Source organism: Microcaecilia unicolor, chromosome 3 (genome assembly GCF_901765095.1).
Source record: "Microcaecilia unicolor chromosome 3, aMicUni1.1, whole genome shotgun sequence".
NCBI lineage: Eukaryota > Metazoa > Chordata > Amphibia > Gymnophiona > Siphonopidae > Microcaecilia > Microcaecilia unicolor.
Genome location: NC_044033.1, coordinates 228,006,911 through 228,026,422, shown reverse-complemented (window position 1 = coordinate 228,026,422; position 19,512 = coordinate 228,006,911). Strand labels below are relative to the sequence as shown.

The following is a 19,512-nucleotide window of genomic DNA, read 5'->3' as shown; positions in this document are numbered from 1 at the left end:
ATGTCCAGCAACTCTCCATTCTCCCTTGCCCTCTCCTTCATCCATCCATATCCAGCAAATTTCCTCTCCCCCCTGCCCCCTCCATCCATCCATCCATGTCCAGCAATTCTCCTGTCTCCCCTGCCATCCCCTCCATGTCCAGCAATTTCTCTTCTCTCTCCCTGCCCTCCCCACCATCCATGTGCATCTCCTTCCTGTCTCCCCCCCTCTATCCATGTCCAGCAACTCTCCTCTCTCCCCTGCCCTCCTCTCCATCCATGTCCAGCAACTCTCCATTCTCCCCTGCCCTCTCCTCCATCCATCCATATCCAGCAAATTTCCTCTCTCCCCTGCACCCTCCATCCATGTCCAGCAATTATCCTCTCTCCCCTGCCCTCTCCTCCTCTCCATGTCCAGCGATTTCTCTTCTCTCCCCCTGCCCTCCTTCCCATCCATGTCCAGTGATTCTCCTCTGTCCTCCCCCTATGTCCAACAATTCTCCTTTGACCCCCCCCCACCCTCTCCTCCCATCCATGTCCAGTGACTTCCCCAGCTCCCCCTTTTCATTCCCTGAGTTCTAGTTCCCTCCTCTCCATCCATGTCCAGCATTCTCTACTGCCCTCTCCTCCATCCATATCCAGCAAATGTCCTCTCTCCCCTGCCCCCTCCATCCATCCGTCCAGCAATTCTCCTCTGCCCTCTCCTCCATGTCCAGCGATTTCTCTTCTCTCCCCTGCCCTCCATGTCCAGCAATTCTTCTATGCCCCTGCCCTCCCCTCTCTCCCCGACAGCCCTCCTCTCTGTTCCTTCCTGCCTCCCCCCCCCCCACGTGTTTAAACCTTTTATTTTCAGCAGCGACGACAGTGAAGAACAGAACAGCAAGCTGACTCACCTCCAGCCTTTTCCTTCCCTCATAGACAGTGTTCCGCCCTCGCAGAAACAGGAAATACGTCATCATAGGAAGGCGAGACACTGTCTTTCAGGGAAGGGAAAAGCTGGAGGTGAGCCCGCTTGCTGTTCTTCACTTTCATTGCTGCTGAAAATAAAAGGTTTAAACGCGCGTGGGGGGGGGGCAGGAAGGAACGGAGAGGAGGGCTGTCGGGGAGAGGAGACCCAGCCTGACAAGTCCCTCCAGAGGCCTAGAGGCCTCTTCAGGGCAGGAGCTATCCCAATTGCTCCTCCCCCACCAATTGGCCTAGTGACCTCTTCAGGGCAGGCGCTATCTCAATTGCTCCTGCCACTGCTGATTCCACCATCAAAATGGCTGCTGAGAATTCCTGCGGTAGCCTTGTGAGACTGCAACAGGTTTCACGAGGCTACTGCAGGAACTCTTGGCAGCCATTTTGATGGCGGAACTGGCGTGGGCAGGATCGATTGGGATAGCTCAGGGAGGGCCTTCGGGCAGTTACAGGGGTGGCTTAGCGGCAGTCACTCTCGGGGGGGGAGCAGAACGGGATGGGTGGCACTGGGCAGGGCAGGGTGCCGCCATTTTGGAGGTGGCGCGGGAAGAGAAGGGAGGGTTACTCCCTCCTCCGCCGAACAATGAGGTACAGGGGAAGGGGACTACTAGACCACCAGGGTGGGTGGAGGGTTGGCCTCTGGGCCACCAGGGATTTTTTGGTTGTCAGGGGGGAGGAGGTTAAGGGGGCTGGAGATCAACAGGACCTCCAGCCCCTCCCTGTGCGCTCATGTCGGAGTGTGTGGGGGATTGGGGGGGGGGGCACTAGGCCACCAGGGCCTTTGGTTTTGAGGGGATCTGAGACCTCCAGTTCCTGTGCCTGATAGGTCCGGGCTTTAGACAGCCTGGACCTGTCAAACAAGTTAGATTGTGACTTGTGAGCCCTCTTGGAACAGAAAAATATCTACTGTACCTGAATGTGCACTGCTTTGACACCTCACTCCTGCCCTGCAGCACCCCCTAGTATTCCAGTTCTGAGATCCTCACACAAACACAGCTCTGTCAAGGTATCTCAACCCTGCCCTGCAGCACTCCTTTCTATTAACAGTACAGAGACCCTGTTGTAAACACAGCTCTGCCAATGTACTGTTGTCACATCTTGCTGGAGCATTCTTCTGTCCTTGGTCCTCCAGATCCTTCTATGTCAGTGTAATATCAAACATATAAACAGCAAGTGACCGACTCACCTGCAAGTGACCGACTCACCTGCAAATGCGCAGTAGAGTCGGGACGCTGAGAGTGTAGAAATCCAAGCCCCGCCTCCACCAGCAGTACAGCCCAATAGGGAGGAGGGCTTGGACATGGGCGTGGAAATCAGAGGAGGAGGGAGCAGGGAGGGGAGGAGGGAGCAGGGAGGGGAGGAGGGGGCGGAACTGAGGGAAACAGATGCTGGGGGGAGGGCCGGGGAGAGAGCAGGGTTGAGGGAGGGGGGAGGCCATAGGAAAATAAAAAACTAGCCCGTTGTTACGGGCTTAACGGCTAGTATAATATAAGTAAACTGCTTTGGTTGTACCCACATAACGGTAGTGTATTAAATCCATGACCCTTTACCCCTCTAGGTAACATGATTGTATTATTTTCAGGGTTCCTGGAGATGTATTTCCCAGATGCCCCCTGGAGAATGTCTCTTTCCTCTCTTCCTGGCTTTATTCTTCTGTTGATTTCTCATCACTTCCAGATTGTAAATGCAGGTAAGAAACACTCCAGAACTTTCTGGGAGTTTCATATTTGGAATTTTTCAGAAAGTGTATTCTGGTGCAAATCCATGTATTCTTTTCACAGGTGAGCTTTGCACATGCACGTTTTCTCTTTGAATATTGCTGAAGTTGAATGTATTGTGCACTTGTACCTGATGTTTCTGTGAGTTGAATTTTGTGGGGAAAATAACCTTCTGTGACCTAAACATACTCCAGGATAAAACCTTGGAATGTGGGAAGACCACCCATAATTTTAGCTGAGGGTGGGTAATTTTCAGCATTTACCTGGGCACGGTGGCTTTGAAACTTCCTCTCTCTCTCTTATCCTCTGTGTACAGCTGGGTCATGGAGTAATAATGAAAAGAAAATTATATCTTCTACATCTTTGATATATCCTGGCAAATCAGTTCAAGTAAGGATAGACTGTATTGGGTTTTTCATGCCTGTGCTCCCTCCTACCTTCCTCTGCTTCTTTCCACTGTCTGCAATCAATATATTGGACATTCTCCGAGGACAAGCAGGCTTAGCTATCCTCACAAGTGGGTGACGCCGACCTGTGTCACCCCATCTGGGACTTATAAAAAGTATAAGTAGAGCTTTGTGGTGAAAGACACACTCTACCACATCTGCACGAGTGCCTTCCTGCCCACCGCAAGAACGCAGTCTCCTCAGTTCTTTTTCACCTGCGGTGAGAAGAGGGCGTGTTTTTTTTACTGTCTCCTCACATCGCTCAGTCCTAAAGAGCTTTTTTGTGCCTTTCGGCAATTTTTTCATCCATTATATACATATAAAGTATCACATACCATGTAAAATGAGTTTATCCTGTTGGGCAGACTGGATGGACCATTCAGGTCTTTATCTACCGTCATTTACTATGTTACTATGTTATTGTATTCCCATTTTGGAACCTCCTTAATTTTATTTTTTTCCTTTAAATTCTTAGTTTATTTTCCCCGGTGTTAAGTTTCTTTTCTTTTTCATCGTCATCAGGCTGCTTTTAGGCCTTGACTTCAGCTGGCAGGTTTCCCTTTCTTTTTTACTGTGCCTTGCCCCTTTTTCAGGCACTATCGCTTCATTTAATTTAGCCGAGGAAGTTTTTTCTTCCATGTCCACGAAGGCTCCCAGTGGCTTTAAGTGCTATACCTAGTGCAATCGGACAAGCTCTGGAAAAGACACCCATTTTTGGTATCTTCAGTGTCTTGGGCTCGACCATACCCAACTAACTGTGTTCTCTGTCTTCGCATGAAGAAGAGGAACCAGGTTTCCAGAAAGGCTCAACAAGAGAGGATTTTTGGAGCCAAGTCCAGTTCATCGATGTCAGCATCAGCATCGAGGTCGGAGGCGTCGGCATCAACGTCAAGCATCGCACCGGCATCGGGAGCGTTGGTATGCATGGCTGCTGCTAGATCCTTAGACACAGGGAGCAGTGAAGCATTGAGTGGGTCTCCACCTGCCTCAGGGCCTCCTGCTGTGCAGGGCCCCCAGGACCGTCCATTGTTGGACCCGACCCCACAGCAACATGTGGATTTTACATCGTCCTCATTTACACCGAGGAGCCTCAGTGACGCTTCAGGTGAAGGCCAAGAAGCATCGTCATCAATCACCCTTGACACAGTATTCTGCACCCGAGAAGCATCGACACCAGGAGGACTGCTCCCCCTCCATACTGGAGGTGCCGATGCGTTGATCTCCCAGCAGCCAAACCTCAGCTCCTGCATCGACCCAGGCAGCTCTGCAACCTGTGCCTGAACTGGCACCTCAGCTTTTTCCGGTGTTGGCCCTCAATGAGCGCATTCAGGCCTTGCTTCCTGAGCTGCTGGATGGCCTTATGCAACGGTGTGCATCGGCATTGCAGGTGCTTGCACCTACCCTGTTTTACATTGCAGCCCCGCTTGGCCCTCAGCCTGTAGTGCGGCTTCCAACACCGATGCTGCATGTGGCTCCTGAGTTGACTACCACCCAAGCTGGCACCCCCAGGTCTAGCTGGCTTCCAGGAAAGGCTGCACTAAGAGGTGCTATTCTTTCAAATGGAGGAGGTTTGCCATCTGGTGTGAGAGCAAGGCCCTAGATCTCCTTGCTTGCCTGCTTCAATACCATCTACAACTGTAAGAGTCTGGTCTCAAGACCAACTCTGTAAGGGTTCATCTTAGTGCAATTAGTGTTTATCAACGTGTAGAAGGTAAGCCCATCTCTGAACAGCCTCTAGTTGTTCGCTTCATGAGAGGTTTGCTTTTGTCAAAGCTCCCTGTCAAACTTCCACCCGTGTCATGGGATCTCAATGTCATTCTCTCCCAGCTGATTAAAGCTCCTTTTGAGCCACTGAATTCCTGCCATCTGAAGTACTTGACCTTGGAAGGTCATTTTCTTCGTTGCTGTTATTTCAGCTCGTAGGGCCAGTGAGCTTCAGGCCTTAGTGATAGATGCACCTTATACTAAGTTTCATCATGACACGGTAGTTGGTTCGGGCAGACAGTGTTGCAGAATCTGTTTGGGTTCTAGAATCCAACTCCATCCTCTTAGGCCCTTCTTAGGCCCGTTGTGAGAATAGATAAGCCTGCTTATTCTCGGAGAAAGCGAAGGTATTTACCTGTAGCAGGTGTTCTCCAAGGACAGCAGGCTTTATATACTGACAATCCCTCCCACCTCCCCTTGGAGTTGTCTCCTTTGTTATTTTTACTTTATTTTTGCTGTAGTATAAAACTGAGGAGACCACGTTCTTGTGGCGAGTGGGAAGGCACTTGCACATGCACGGTGGATCATGTCTCGCTCTCCACAAAGCTCTACTTATACTTTTTATAAGTCCCGGACCAGGTGACGTGGATCAGTGTCACCCACTTGAGAGAATATAAAGCCTGCTGTCTTCATAGAACACCTTCAACAGGTAAGTACCTTCACTTTACCTGCTGTTTGGGCTCAGTTCCACATTTTTTAACCAGATGTGTAGCCAGACCTCAGGTTTTGAGGAGGGACCTGAGCCAAAAGTGTGTGTGAGTGGAGGGGGGGGGGGGGGGGCAACAAACTTTTCATCTGATCTGGCGGGGGTCCCCAAACTTCACCAGTGGAAGCCCTCCTCCATCCGCGAAGCCTAGCAGTTGACAGCACATTTCCTGGGCCACTGCTGCACAAGGCCCCCACCCCAGCACATGCTCAATTTTCACAAAACTGAACATGCGCAAGGGAGGCCTGCCCCTTGCACATGCTTGATTTTTACACATGCACGGGTGTTGGGGGGGGGGGTAGGCCTCCTCCATGCATGTTAATTTTCACATAAAAAACAAGAAGGGGTGGTGTGTGGGGGCAGCAGCCTAGGAACAGCCCCGCCAACTCTCATGCTTCGGGTGAAGGAGGGCTGCCATTGATGGGGCATGGGGACCCCTTCCAACCAAAGCAGCAGACAGCTCCTCAATTTTGGGTATTATATGGTTCAATATTTATTGTTCTCATAGACTCGTGAGGCAGGCACTTTGCTGAAACATGGTGCCATATTGAGTCACCTTTGTCTTTTAGAATAAACGCTATTTCTATACATTATCTGACTCCATCGTCTTCTTTGGAAATTTCTGGTTGGCTATACAACTTCTTTTTATCCTCCTTTATTTATTTTAAAACACAGTAAACAAGGAACAGCAATTTAAGGGCTGGAAGGGTTCCCAAGTTAAGGAATGTAACTTATTGCAGGAAGAGTGACCTCCACAAATAGAGGACTCAGTAAGGAGTGAGAGAACAAGGTCTGACCATGAGGACACACAGACAGGCGGAAGTATCTAGGCAGATAACTAAGGAGTTAGCGTCATACCTACCACCCTTCCTCCTAGCAAGGGGGTGCACTGCACGGAGCAGTCATGCAGCTGGCTGGTCTCCTGCCCCAGACAGGAAGTAACATCAGAGGGAGCAGGGGACCAGCAGAGCCGACAACCACGCAACTGCTCCGTTCACCCCCTTGCTGCCTGCACCCGGGGCGGATCGCCCCACCCTTGGTACACTACTGAAAAAATCTTTTCCAGAGAAGGGGAAGTGGTGTGGAACCAGAGGACATGAATTGAGGTTACTGAGTGGTTGACTTAAGAGTGTGTTAGTTGCCTGGAATGCTTCCTAGGGAGTTGGTGGAGACAACAATGGTGACAGAATTCAAAAATCTGTGGGATAAACACAAAGGATCCCTTTATGGAAAGAGGATGGAATCAAAGAAAAACTTAGCGGTGCTTCAACAGCATCTCTCTGGGCCAGCACAGATGGGTTATGCACTCTTACTAGCAGATGAAGACTGAGAACATACTGAATTTCAAGTGTGTGAATAAGTGGGCTATGTAGCCCCCTGAAAGTCAGTCTGTTCTCAGTCTCAGCAGATGGTAGGAGTGATTAGTCTGTGCAATTCCTTTGGGATTTAGGCCTTTATTTAAAAAAACAAAAAAGAAAAAGCCTATCTGACCCAACATTTGGTTTACAGAGAACACTGCCTGAAGTGCACTGCACCCACTAAAACTGCTCCAGAGACCTGCATACTGCTGTCATGGAGCTGGATATGACATTTGAGTCTGGCATAAAGGCTGGCAAAAAAAATGTTTTAAGTTTTTTTTTAGGGTGGGAGGGGGTTGGTGACCACTGGGTGAGTCCCCGATTCCCTCCGGTGGTCATCTGGTCAGTTCGGGCACCTTTTCACGGCTTGGTCGTAACAAAAAATGGACCAAGTAAAGTCGGCCAAATGCTCGTCAGGGACGCCCTTCTTTTTTCCGTTATCGGCCGAGGGAGCCCATCGCTTAATCACGCCCCAGTCCCGCCTTTGCTACGGAGCCAACATGCCCCCTTGAACTTTGGTCGTCCCCGCGACGGAAAGCAGTTGAGGACGCCCAAAATCGGCTTTTGATTATGCCGATTTGGGCGACCCTAAGAGAAGGATGCCCATCTCCCGATTTGTGTCAGAAGATGGGCGCCCTTCTCTTTCAAAAATAAGCCTGCTTGTGTCCTCCAGAGGTAGATACGATGGTTTCCACGGTCACTAAGAAGAACATGGTCCCAGTGGACAGAGGTACTGCCCTCAAGAGATCCAGTGGACCGGCATATGGAGACTCTCCTCAAGCAGGGATTTGATTGTGGCTGCCCTCGGGGTGCAGGCCACTGTTTGTGGTGGCTTGGTTGCTGGAGTCTGTTTTCATTTTGCTGAGCAGATCCTTGATCAGAATGTGCTGAACTGATCCTTAGTGGATCAGAAAGTGGCCAAGATCGAGATGGGGGCTTCGTTTTTGTCATATGCCTTCTATGATCTACTCCGTGCCTCTGCTATGTCTCTCAGTGTTGCAACTCGGAGATCTCTCTTTGTTTGTGTGGTTGGTCAGTGGATGCGGCATCTAAATCTAAGCTTAGCAAGTTTCCCTTCAGGGGCTCGCTCTTGTTCAGTGAGGATTTGGGCAAGCTGTTCAAGAGTTTGGGGGAGTCTCACATCTTTCAGAGGACCGGCTTTGTGTGGGGTCTAGAGTTTCTTCCACAAGGGGCTGTTTCAGAGAGGCTCACCAGTACTGGCTTGGCAGGGGTGGAGGACAGCAGCACAGTCATTTCTTTCAATGTGTGCAATCCTTTCAGGGGACCTGCAGGGGCGACAGGGATTCCGGTCCCTCTGTCTCCTCTGGTCAAACTACCCAATGAAGGTGTAGGGGTCCAGCCTCTGCTGCAGGTAGGGGCAAGGTTGCAGGAGTTCTACCAGAGGTGGACCCACATTGCCTCAGGCCAGTGGGTCCTTGAGGTCTTTCGGGATGATTATGCTTTGGAGTTTGCTCATTTTTTGGCAGATGCATTTGTGGAGAAGTCTCCTTGCTGTAAACGATGGAAGGTATAGGAGGTTCAAGAGACTCTGCGCTGCCTTTTGTTTCTTTGGGCAATGATATCTGTTCCAGTCTCCATGATTGTGTTTGATCGTTACTCCATATATTTTATGGTTTCCAGAAAAGGAGGACTCCTTCCAGCCCATCCTCAATCTGAAGGGCATGAATCGGGCCTTGCTGGTTCCCTTGTTCTGCATGGAGACACTTCGGTTGGTGATTGCTGCGGTCCAGCCCAGGGAATTCCTGACATCACCAAGGCCTATATTCAGATCTCCATTCAGGTGGCCCATTAGAGGTTCCTTTGCTTCGCTGTTTTGGGGAGGCACTTTCAATCTTGTGCTCTCCCTTTTGGTCTGGCCTCGACACCTTGTGCACCTTTTCCGAGGTGATGGTGATAGTCGCAGCAGCCTTGTGAAAGGAGTCCTCATTAATCCTTACCTCAATGACATCCTTTCTGGTGGTACAGGTGGAATGAGGGAACCCGCAAGGCCCTATGGAAGTTGGGATGGGTGGTCAACCTGGCCAAAAACCATTTGGAGCTGTCACAGAGCTTGACCTACTTGGGGGTTCATTTCAAAACTGCTCAGGGAAGGGTGTTTCTGATGGATGAGTGTGCTCAGAACTTACAGGGCCAGGTGTCTTCTCTTCTTCAGTCCCGAAGTCTGCAGGTCAGATATCATCTCCAGGTGTTGGGGTCCGGTGGTGTCCTTGGATGTCATTCAGTGAGCAAGGGTGCATATGCATCCTCTCCAAACGGCTTCTCTGTCATGGTGGTCGCCTCAGTTGCAGGATCTGGAGATCAGGTTGCCTCTTTGGGCTCTGACGTGGGCAAGTTTACGCTGGTGGCTGGTGACCTCTCATCTGACAGGGGGCGTCAGCCTGGAAGCCATAATGTGGACGGTAGTTTCCACGGATGCCAGTCTTTCAGGCTGGGGGCCCACTGTGGGGGAGGGGGCGCATGGCTCAGGGCTGCTGGTCCCCCTGAGGAGACAGTTCTGTCCATCAATAGTTTGGAGACCAGGGTGATCCACCTGGCGTTGGCCATGTTTCAGGACCTTCTTCTCAGCAAGGCGGTATGTGTGTTCTCCGACAATGCCACAGTGGTGGCATATTTGAATCATCAGGGGGGCATGAAGAGTCCACTTGGGTGGAGGGTTGTCTCACAGATCTGTCAGCGGTGCACGTGCGGGGGTCAACAGCGATCAAGCTGACTATCTCAGTTGGCATCATTCTCTATCTCCGTGGATAACACTCTCATCCTCCCTGTCTCATCAGCTTGTAACCTTGGGGTCATCTTTGACTCTCCTTCTCTGCACATATTCAACAGACTGCTAAAACCTGTCGTTTCTTTCTCTATAATATCACCAAAATTCATCCTTTCCTTTCTGAGCACACTACCAGAACCCTTATCCACACTCATCACCTCTCACTTAGACTATTGGAACTTGCTTCTCACAGGTCTCCCACTAAGCCATTTCTCTCCTCTTCAATCTGTTCAAAATTCTGCTGCACGACTATAGGTTGTGACCAGCATTTGGGATCACAACCTTGACAAATCCTCCATAAAACATCATTGGCTCACATCGCCAGTGTCGCTATGCTCATATTAGCCGTCTCCTCAAGTCACTTCATTGGCTCCCTATCCGTTTCCACATACAGTTCAAACTCCTCTTATTGGCTTACAAGTGCATTCACTCTGCAGTTCCTCAGTACCTCTCCACTCTTAACTCTCCCTACACTCCTCCCTGGGAACTCCATTCACTAGGTAAATCTCTCTTTTCTGCACCCTTCTCCTCCTTCTAACTCCAGACTCCATTCCTTTTATCTTGCTGCACCATATGCCTGGAATAGACTTCCTGAGCCGGTACATCAAACTCCATCTCTGGCCACCTTCAAATCTAGGTTAAAAGCCCACCTTTTTGATGCTGCTTTTAAATCCAAACCCTTACTCACTTGTTCAGTACCCATTTTGATCATTCCCACCTTAGTAATTCCCTTATCCCTTATTTGTCCTCTTTGTGTGTCCTAGTTAGATTGTAAGCTCTTTCGAGCAGGGTCTGTCTCTTCATGTCCAATGTACAGCGCTGCATATGTCTAGTAGCACTTTAGAAATGAAAAGTAGTAGTGGTAGCATCTGCTGGATCCCGGAGAATGAAGCCTCAAGGATACAGCGTTTGCTCTCCTTGATCACCGTTGGGGAGTGCCAGTGATGGACTTGATGGCGATATCCTTCAATGCTCTGGTGCCACAGTTTTTCAGCAGACACTGGGACAGCCATATGGAAGGGCTGGATGCTTTAATCCAGCCTTGGCCCACATTGGGGCTTCTTTATGTATTTCTCCCTTGGCCACTTGTGGGCAGGATCATTCAACGCATTGTGTGACATCCGGGGTGGGTAGTTCTAGGGCTCTGGATTGGCTTAGGTGGCTCTGGTACAGGGATTTAGTCTGTCTCTTGGTGGAACTGCATTTTTATCTACCAGATTCACCTTTTCTGCTGGTGTAGGGGTCAATGTTCCTGGACGACCCGGGTTAGTTCTGTCTTATGGCATGGCTCTTGAGAGGGCACATTTTAAGGAAAAGAGATTATTCATTCTTTGTTATTGATACTCTTCTGCATTCCTGTTAGTAGTTGACCTCTCTGGCTTATGTCAGAGTCTGGCAGGTGTTTGAAGATTGGTATGAGGTTCATCGCGTGAATCCTTTCAAGGCATCTCTTTTGCACCTTCTGGAATTTTTGCAGGGTGGTATTTCCAGAGGAGTTGCATGGTCTTCCCTCAGGGTTCAGGTAGCAGCAATGGGCTGCTTTCGTGAGCGTTTGGGGGGAAAGTCCTTGGCCATTCATCCTGACATGCAGCATTTCCTGTCTGGCTTCTCTAGCCACCCGTGCATCCAGCAGTTCCTTCTTGGGACCTTTCAGTGTTGATTTCACCACCATTTGAGCACGTTGAAGATGTGTTTCTGGTGGCAGTGACCTGCACGTGTCAGGTTTCAGAGCTTCAGGCATTGTCCTGTCAGGAGCCCTTCTTAAATTTCTTCTCTGGAGCTGCATTTGGTTCCTTCTTTCCTGCCAAAGGTGGTTTCTCTGTTTCATGTCAACCAATTTGTGGTTCTTCCAGCCCTTGATGATCATCCTGGGTCAGAAGAGGAGCATCATCTTCATTGTCTGGATGTCTGCAGAGTGCTGCAGCATTACCTGAGGGTTTCGCAGGAGTTTGTTGCACTGATTGTTTTTTTGTGCTAGTCAGGGGTGCTGGGAAAGGCAAAGCAATGTCCAAGGTGACTAGTGCTTTCTGGATCAAGGAGACCATTGCTTCGCTCAAAGGAAGGCCAGTGCTGGACCTTTTGAAGGCTCATTCCACCTAGGCTCAGGCATCTTCCGGGGGGAAGCAATGTTTGGTGGTATTTCTCGACATTTGTAAAGTGGGGACTTGGTCCTCGTTGCATTCTTTTGCACGTCATTACCATTTGAATGTGCAGGCAAACTGAGATGTGACCTTTGGGGCTTTGATGTTGGAATCCGGGTTCCGAAGTTCCCACACACAACGTCACTGCTTTGGTACTTCCCTTCTGTGCCAGTCCAGAGGGTTGCTGGGGAATGAAAAATTAGATCTTACCTGCTAATTTGCTTTCCCTTGGTCCCTCTGGACTAGCACAGAGCCCACCTGAGGTTGCATGGTTGATCTGTGTTTCTGCTCGCTCTTGCCAGAGGCTTTGTGGTCCTGTCAGGGGCTAGGTTTTTTGTTTTGGGGACAGTGTAAGGCAGTTACAGAGTGGCTCTTTCCTTTTTCTGAAGATCCACATGGACAAAGTCAAAACAAATAGGAAAAAGACCCCCAAAGAAACAGAGGTAAATGCCCCTCTATGAGCACGAGAACCATCCAGATGCTCTGTTCCTTGGCATCAGGTCTGAGTGTTCTCAGTTTTTGGCAGCAGCTCAGCAGGAAGCTGGGGAGCTTGCTTCCCACTATTGGCCTCACGTGTCATTTGATTGTCTTTAGTTGGTTGTCTTTCCTTGTTCTTTGAGGTGTCCTCTCACAGTGGGCTGTTTTTCTGGGTATCTGCTTTTCTATTTGTAGACTGACTTTTAGGGACTGCACAGCCCATTTATACACACACTTGTTCAATATGTTCTCAGTCTCTATCTGCTGGTAGGCGTGCATAACCCATCTCTGCTGGTCCAGAAGGACTATGGGAAAGCAAATTAGCAGGTAAGATCAAATTTCTCTGTAAGGCCAGTGCCAGGCAGACTTGTACGGTTGGTGACTCAAAAATAGCAAGAACAGATCAAGAACAAATATACATATTTCATATCACATTCATTTATGGTTAGTATTGTAGCAAATTGCCTACCACCCTATTTGTGATGCCAGTATTTGATCATGAAGGAGTATAACCTGCACAGAGTGACAGGTGTGGCTCTGGCTGCCTTGTTGGGCAGACTGGATGGACTATAGGATTTATACAGAGGAGAGGAAAGGAAAAGAAAGGGGAAGGGATTTGATATACTTCCTTTCTGTGTTACAATCAAAGTGATTTGCCCCTAGTGGGCTCATAATCTAAGGGGTTTTTTTTTGTACCTAGAGGGTTAAGTGATGTGCCCAGGGTCACAGAGAACAGCAGTGGGAACTGAATCCAGGTCTTCAATCCACTGCATTAGCCATTAGGCACCTCCTCCACTCCTTTACTAGGAGTTGAATGTTTTCAAGATTATTCAGTTTTATAAGAAGAGTTGTAGAATTATCAGTTATTTTCCTCCCCAGAGCCTTTATAATAGACATATATTTCTTTTCATGTTTCAGCAATGTCCCATATTCTCTACTACTAATTAATGTATTTCCCTTCTGTTTGTCACATAATTGGCAGAAAGGTTTAAAGTCACTGGTCCCAATCAGCCTGTTGTTGCCTTTCTGGATGAAGATGCCGTACTACCCTGCTGCTTCTCTCCAGCCCTCAGTGCTGAGCATATGCAGGTGAGGTGGTTCCGAACTGGATTTGACTCAGTTGTACACCTGTATGAGGATGGGAAGGATCAAATCTGGAAACAGATTCCAGAATACCAAGGCAGGACAGAGCAGCTCAGAAGTCATATCTCCAATGGAAATGTGTCGCTGAGGATACGCAATATAACACTGTATGATGAAGGAATATACACGTGTTTCATTCGGATTGATCCTTACTATGAAGAAGCAACAGTGGAACTGAAAGTAGTTGGTAAGTGGAAGTTGTCATACTTTTCTGACTTTCCTTTCTTTCTCTGTTTATTATAACATTAATAGAAGGACATAAGGAGCGTTTATTACTGGAAACACCTAACTGCCATATTGTGGTTAGACTGCAGGACTCGCTGATACTGAGACAGGTGAAGGCCCATTTTACAAAGAGTGTCTAGGTCAGAAATGGAATGGCCAAGTGAGAATGGTCTCAGTTTTCAGCCTCTTTTACAAAAGGCCTGCTGAACGTGGAGCCTTTTGTAAAATATATGTAGGACCCTGGGAAAAACATGCTTATTTCCTTAAATGTGCAGCTGGAGCAAATGTACCATAAAACTGCACCGTCTGTTCTGAACTTACTCTCATATGTTCATATTTATATTTATTTGAACTGTACTTAGAGTCTGCAGCTTTGTAAGTTATAGAGAAATACTGGGGTCAATATTCAAACAATTTAACCAGTCAGAAACGGCTCCTGGCCAGTAAATCACTTGTTGGTATCTAACCGCTCATTTTCAGCAGCATTTAACCAGCTAGGTGTAGCCATCTCTGTAAACTGGAAATGAAATGCTGGAGCCTGGACAAGGCCCTGAACTGATTTTCTAGGCAAAACACTGAGTGCCGCCGGCTGAATATTGGCCACTGTGTCTTACCTGATAATGTTCTTTCCTTTAGTTCTACCAGACCTATGGGTTTGTGTTCATTGACCAACGGATATTGCCAGAGAAGTAAAACGTTCTGTGTGCTTTGCCCTGTAAGGGTACCGTGTAGCATAAGCTAATCAGCATTTTGAATGACAAAGTAGTGCATCAAATGAAGTTTACATATGTAAACCACTTGGCTGTCCAATTGAGTGGTATATCAAATGCCTAATGAATCTTGATGTGCCCAGAGTGAGACGAAACATGAGACCCTCACTTATGCAAGTTGTAGAAGGATACAATGATGAAAAGAGAAGCAATACCCCAGCTGGAGCTAACTGCACAACATAATTCATTGAACTGTCAATATCTGATAGCAGGGCAACACCTCTAATTTCCTCCAGACACTCTGGAATCCAAAGGAGAAAAACCCATAAAGCTCTCTCATAGCTAGACCCCACTTATGTGCCTGTTACCAGCCTTGCAGAAAACTTCCAGCAGACTTGCTGAACTGGGGGAAAAAAAATAAACCCCTATTATCACAGCATGTCTGTTACATTGGTTTTCTGAGCCCTTGTGAAACTGAGTGATTTTTTTTTTTTTTGTATAAAGAAATAAGCTCTACCAGCTAAGTGAGCAAGACCTAAGTCACTTGGACACATTTAGAGAGGAAGGAGAAGTCTCTCATAGCTAGAGAGTGGATCCACTCAAGATCGCCCAGTTAAGGGAGAGTTAACCCATTTGACTGAACGTCTTTATGACTGAGTTAAAGCCAGAATCAAATCATAAAAGTAGCAGAGATTAGTCATCTGAAGTGGGTACGAGGCTAGGCCTAGAATCAGCCTTGAACATTGATCTTGCAAGTTTCCCTTTGATCTTGCAAGTTTCCCTTTGTAGAGACCAGTCAGCTTGCTGGAGATCAATAGAACAAAAAAGGATATAGAAGGCACCTCTGCGTGAACTACTTCAGATCTTCTGGACAGCTGAATATAAAACAAGGTATTGCAGGTCAAGCATAATGAGAAGGTTCCAAAGTAGGAAAAATGCTTACTAACCTTATTGCCTGAATACAGTCAGGAGGCCACTGCACTGACTGATTCCATTTTATTAGGTGCCCTGGAAGATGAAGCTGTAGCAGGTGTTCTCCGAGGATAGCAGGATGAATATCCACATTTGTGGGTAACATCATCCGATGGACTCCTGCATGGGAACCACTCTCTAGCGACTCAGAGAAGCCTTTGAGTATGGTACACCATACATGCATGCGCCTTCCCACTACTGCTGTCACATGGGTCCACGCCAGTTTAATGTTATAGCTGATAAAATACAACTCCAAGTTTCTTGATATACCACTCTAGAGCCAACTGGGGATAAATCAGGAAATATACGAATATTTGAACCCAGAAACTGTTCATTAAGATGCTGAAAATGCAGCTTTAAAACATAATTTCTATTGTGAAGGGCATACTGCAACGAGGAACAATACAACCTTCCTGATTATGGGGAAACAATGGCATGTTCTCTCTATCCTCACCTACTTTGCTGCAGATATAGAGAGAATGAAAAAACATAAGTACTGACAAATATCCTTGAAGATGTGGACAAAGATCCCCAAAATGATGGTCACCAATAGCAATGCTGTGCTATTGTTCCCAGAGCTCTGATACTCTGGAACCATAGTCCTCTTAGAGCTCAGTATCACTCAAAGAATCACACTGAAAAGGCAGTATACCACCTACAAGTCTGTAAGCTATCAAAGCAATGTACATTCAAGTATAGTAGGTATTTTTGTCCTTATAAGGCTCACATATAAGTTTGTACCTGTAGCCAAGGAGGATTAAGTGTCTTGTCCAAGATCAGAAGGAGCTGCAATGTGATTTAAACTGAGCTTGTCTGTTTCTCAGCACATTGGTCTGAGCTACTCCTTCAACCAAAGGTACTGACCAGCTGTTGCTCTTATTACTCCCAAGCAGCTGAATATTTCTAAGTTGGTCTAATTTAAGTAAAATGGAAATATAAAGTGGAAGCATCTTGGAGCACCCTCTAACTACTCCTAGGAAGAGGTCTCCTTCTATACCTGAGAAATGAATTTCTGAGTCCCAAGTCAAGAGGGGGCTTTCCAGCAGGGCCAGGTAACTTCTCTCCATCAAGATGTCTCTCAGTACTAATTAACTGAAAAAAAAAGAGGAATGGAAGAATCATCAGAGATTAAAGCAGCTCCTCTAATAACAAGCAGATGCATTGGAAAGGCATTGTACTTAAGCTCTGTAGGCTCGGATGTTCTGTAGAAGCATCAGAGCTAAAAACAAGAGCAGAGAAGTCTCTACAAAAGGCTTCAGCAAACCATCAAACCTATGCAGTAGAATAATGAGCCTTCCACAAGAAAAAAGGGAGCCTCCATAACAACCACTATACTAAGGCAAAAAGTAAGGGTCCCCAGAGGCCAGATAGCCAGACAGCCTTGAATCTGTGACTCAGGGCTAAAAGGCAGGGGGCGTGAAAAACAACATACTCAGAAAGGCTGCTGTTGGCATCAGCTTGAGTCAAATGCTTCTGGCTGCCACTTGGAAGAACATTTGCTTCTTGAGGAGAAGGAAGTCTTCCAGCAAGAGTACCACAATTTTGGGTGGGCCTGAGTCCAAATTAGGTGGGCCCCAGTCCACCTATGGCTACACCAAGGTAGCCACCTTCCAGGAGGAACTTTTTAAAAGATTTTCAATGGTTTCATTCTTTTTTTGTCTGATCACTCTTACATTGTACGATACTCAAATTCCTCTTCTTCTTCCCAACAACTAACATCAATCTTGAGCCCAACACTCGTTAACTTATTTTTGGCACCCTTAACACTCCTTCTTCAATCTCTGGACTTTATCTTCTTTATTTACACCAGTGACATTCAACTTCTTCTCCCATTGGACTCTTGTTCCCCCTTCAGTTACCCACTGATTTCCAGCAAAGTAGATACAATTGCAGCTGGCTGACTAATAATGGCCTTAGACTAAACTAAAACCATTGTCATAATATTTAACTCTCATCAATCTGACTTGATGTTCCCAAATTTCTCTATCAAAGTGAACTCTCTTCCTTACTCAACATCTACTAAAATCTTGGGTGTAACCATTTGATAATACCCTCTCTTTCAATGCTCACATCTCAAGGATTGTCTCCTCTTCTGACTCTTAGACAGATTCAGTCAATCCATTCTCTCCTGGAACCTAGTTCTCTTCGTATTTTTCTACACTCATTGGTCTTATCTCAGCTTGATTACTGTAATTCCCTTCTTTTAGGTTTACCTGCCTATCAGATTCTTAGGCTCCAACTGATACAGAATACCACTATCAAGCTGCTACATGGCCATAAGAAATTTGATCATGTCACTCCGATCCTGGTTTCTGAACATATGCTGTTAGTATTTTACAGAATTCCTTTTAAAATCAATTTTCTGTCATCAGATTCAGTCCTCAGACCTACCATCCTTCTTGTCTAGTCTCCTGGTCCCTTACTCTTCTACAAGATCCCTGCGATCTGCTGCCCATCCTTTCATAAGGTTTTCTTGGATTCTATTAGAAACACTTGTTTCAACATGTCTCTGGAATGCCTTTCCTCTTTACTTGAGGCCTGAGAGCTCATTTACTAGGTTCAAGTCTCAGCTTAAATCTTTTAATTTTCCTTGGCATTTTCCTCCAGCCCTGTAACTCAACTGATCTGTATTTCACAGCTTCCGCTTCGCTCATCACATCTTTGGAGTTAGTCATTATTGTTACCTATTTATCTTACCCGTCCAATGCTTTCCTCTGTTTTAAATCGTACTTTCTCCTGCCCCCACTATCATAATGTTTTTACTTGTGTTGATATTTTTGGTCTTGTTATTCCTCCCCTGTTGGTTTATTTTTTTTTACAAAAATAAACCACTTAGTTTTTTGGTTTTTTTTTTAAATATTATGTTTTATCAAATAAACTGAACCTGAACCAGAGAATGCTGACCGGTTCCAAACCAGCTAGTCCATTTCCAATAAAATAAGAACTATAGAGAGAAGTGTGACCAGCATAAGAAAGGAGGTTTTAATGCCCTTCTATAAGTCATTGGTGAGGCCCCACTTGGAATATTGTGTTCAGTTTTGGAGGCCGTATCTTGCTAAGGATGTAAAAAAAATTGAAGCGGTGCAAAGAAAAGCTACAAGAATGGTATGGGATTTGCGTTACAAGATGTATGAGGAGAGACTTGCTGACCTGAACATGTATACCCTGGAGGAAAGGAGAAACAGGGGTGATATGATATAGACGTTCAAATATTTGAAAGGTATTAATCCGCAAACGAACCTTTTCCATAGATGGGAAGGCGGTAGAACTAGAGGACATGAAATGAGATTGAAGGGGGGCAGACTCAAGAAAAATGTCAGGAAGTATTTTTTCACAGAGAGTGGTGGATACTTGGAATGCCCTCTCGCGGGAGGTGGTGGAGAGGAAATTGGTAACGGAATTAAAAAATGCGTGGGATAAACATAAAGGAATGCTGTTCAGAAGGAATGGATCCTCAGAAGCTTAGCTGAGATTGGGTGACAGAGCCAGTGGTGGGAGGCGGGGCTAGTGCTGGGCAGACTTCTACGGTCTGTGCCCTGAAGAGGAGTGGCCTAGTGGTTAGGGTGGTGGACTCTGGTCCTGAGGAACTGAGTTCGATTCCCACTTCAGGCACAGCTCCTTGTGACTCTGGGCAAGTCACTGAACCCTCCATTGCCCCAGGTACAAATAATTACCTGTAAGCCACATTGAGCCTGCCATGAGTGGGAAAGCGCGGGGTACAAATGTAACTAAAAAAAAATGGCAGATACAAATCAAGGTCAGGTATATACATAACATAGCACATATTGTTGGGCAGACTGGATGGACCGTGCAGGTCTTTCTCTGCCATCATCTACTATGTTACTATCCTTCTTATTTTCGAAAGAGAAGGGCGGCCATCTTCCGACACAAATCGGGAGATGGGCGGCCTTCTCTAAGTGCGGCCAAATCGGCATTATCGAAAGCCGATTTTGGCCACTTTCAACTGCTTTCCGTCGTGGGGCCGCCCAAAGTTCAGGTGGGCATGTCGACAGTGTACCAAAGGCGGGACAGGGGCGTGGTTAAGAGATGGCCGTCCTCGGCCGATAATGGAAAAAAGAAGGCCATCCCTGATGAGCATTTGGCCAACTTTACTTGGTCCATTTATTTT

General features: G+C 47.0%; 1 protein-coding gene across 1 annotated transcript in view; it reads left to right on the top strand.

Annotated features, from left to right (window-relative positions):
* LOC115466345 (butyrophilin subfamily 1 member A1-like) overlaps positions 1-19,512 on the top strand; it is an 80,251-nt gene that overhangs the window by 3,179 nt on the left and 57,560 nt on the right. Inside the window, exons 2-3 of the mRNA XM_030197534.1 lie at positions 2,521-2,628; positions 13,316-13,663. Of these exons, the coding sequence (XP_030053394.1) occupies positions 2,532-2,628; positions 13,316-13,663 (445 nt within the window). The 5' untranslated portion in view covers positions 2,521-2,531. The remainder of the gene's footprint in view (positions 1-2,520; positions 2,629-13,315; positions 13,664-19,512) is intronic.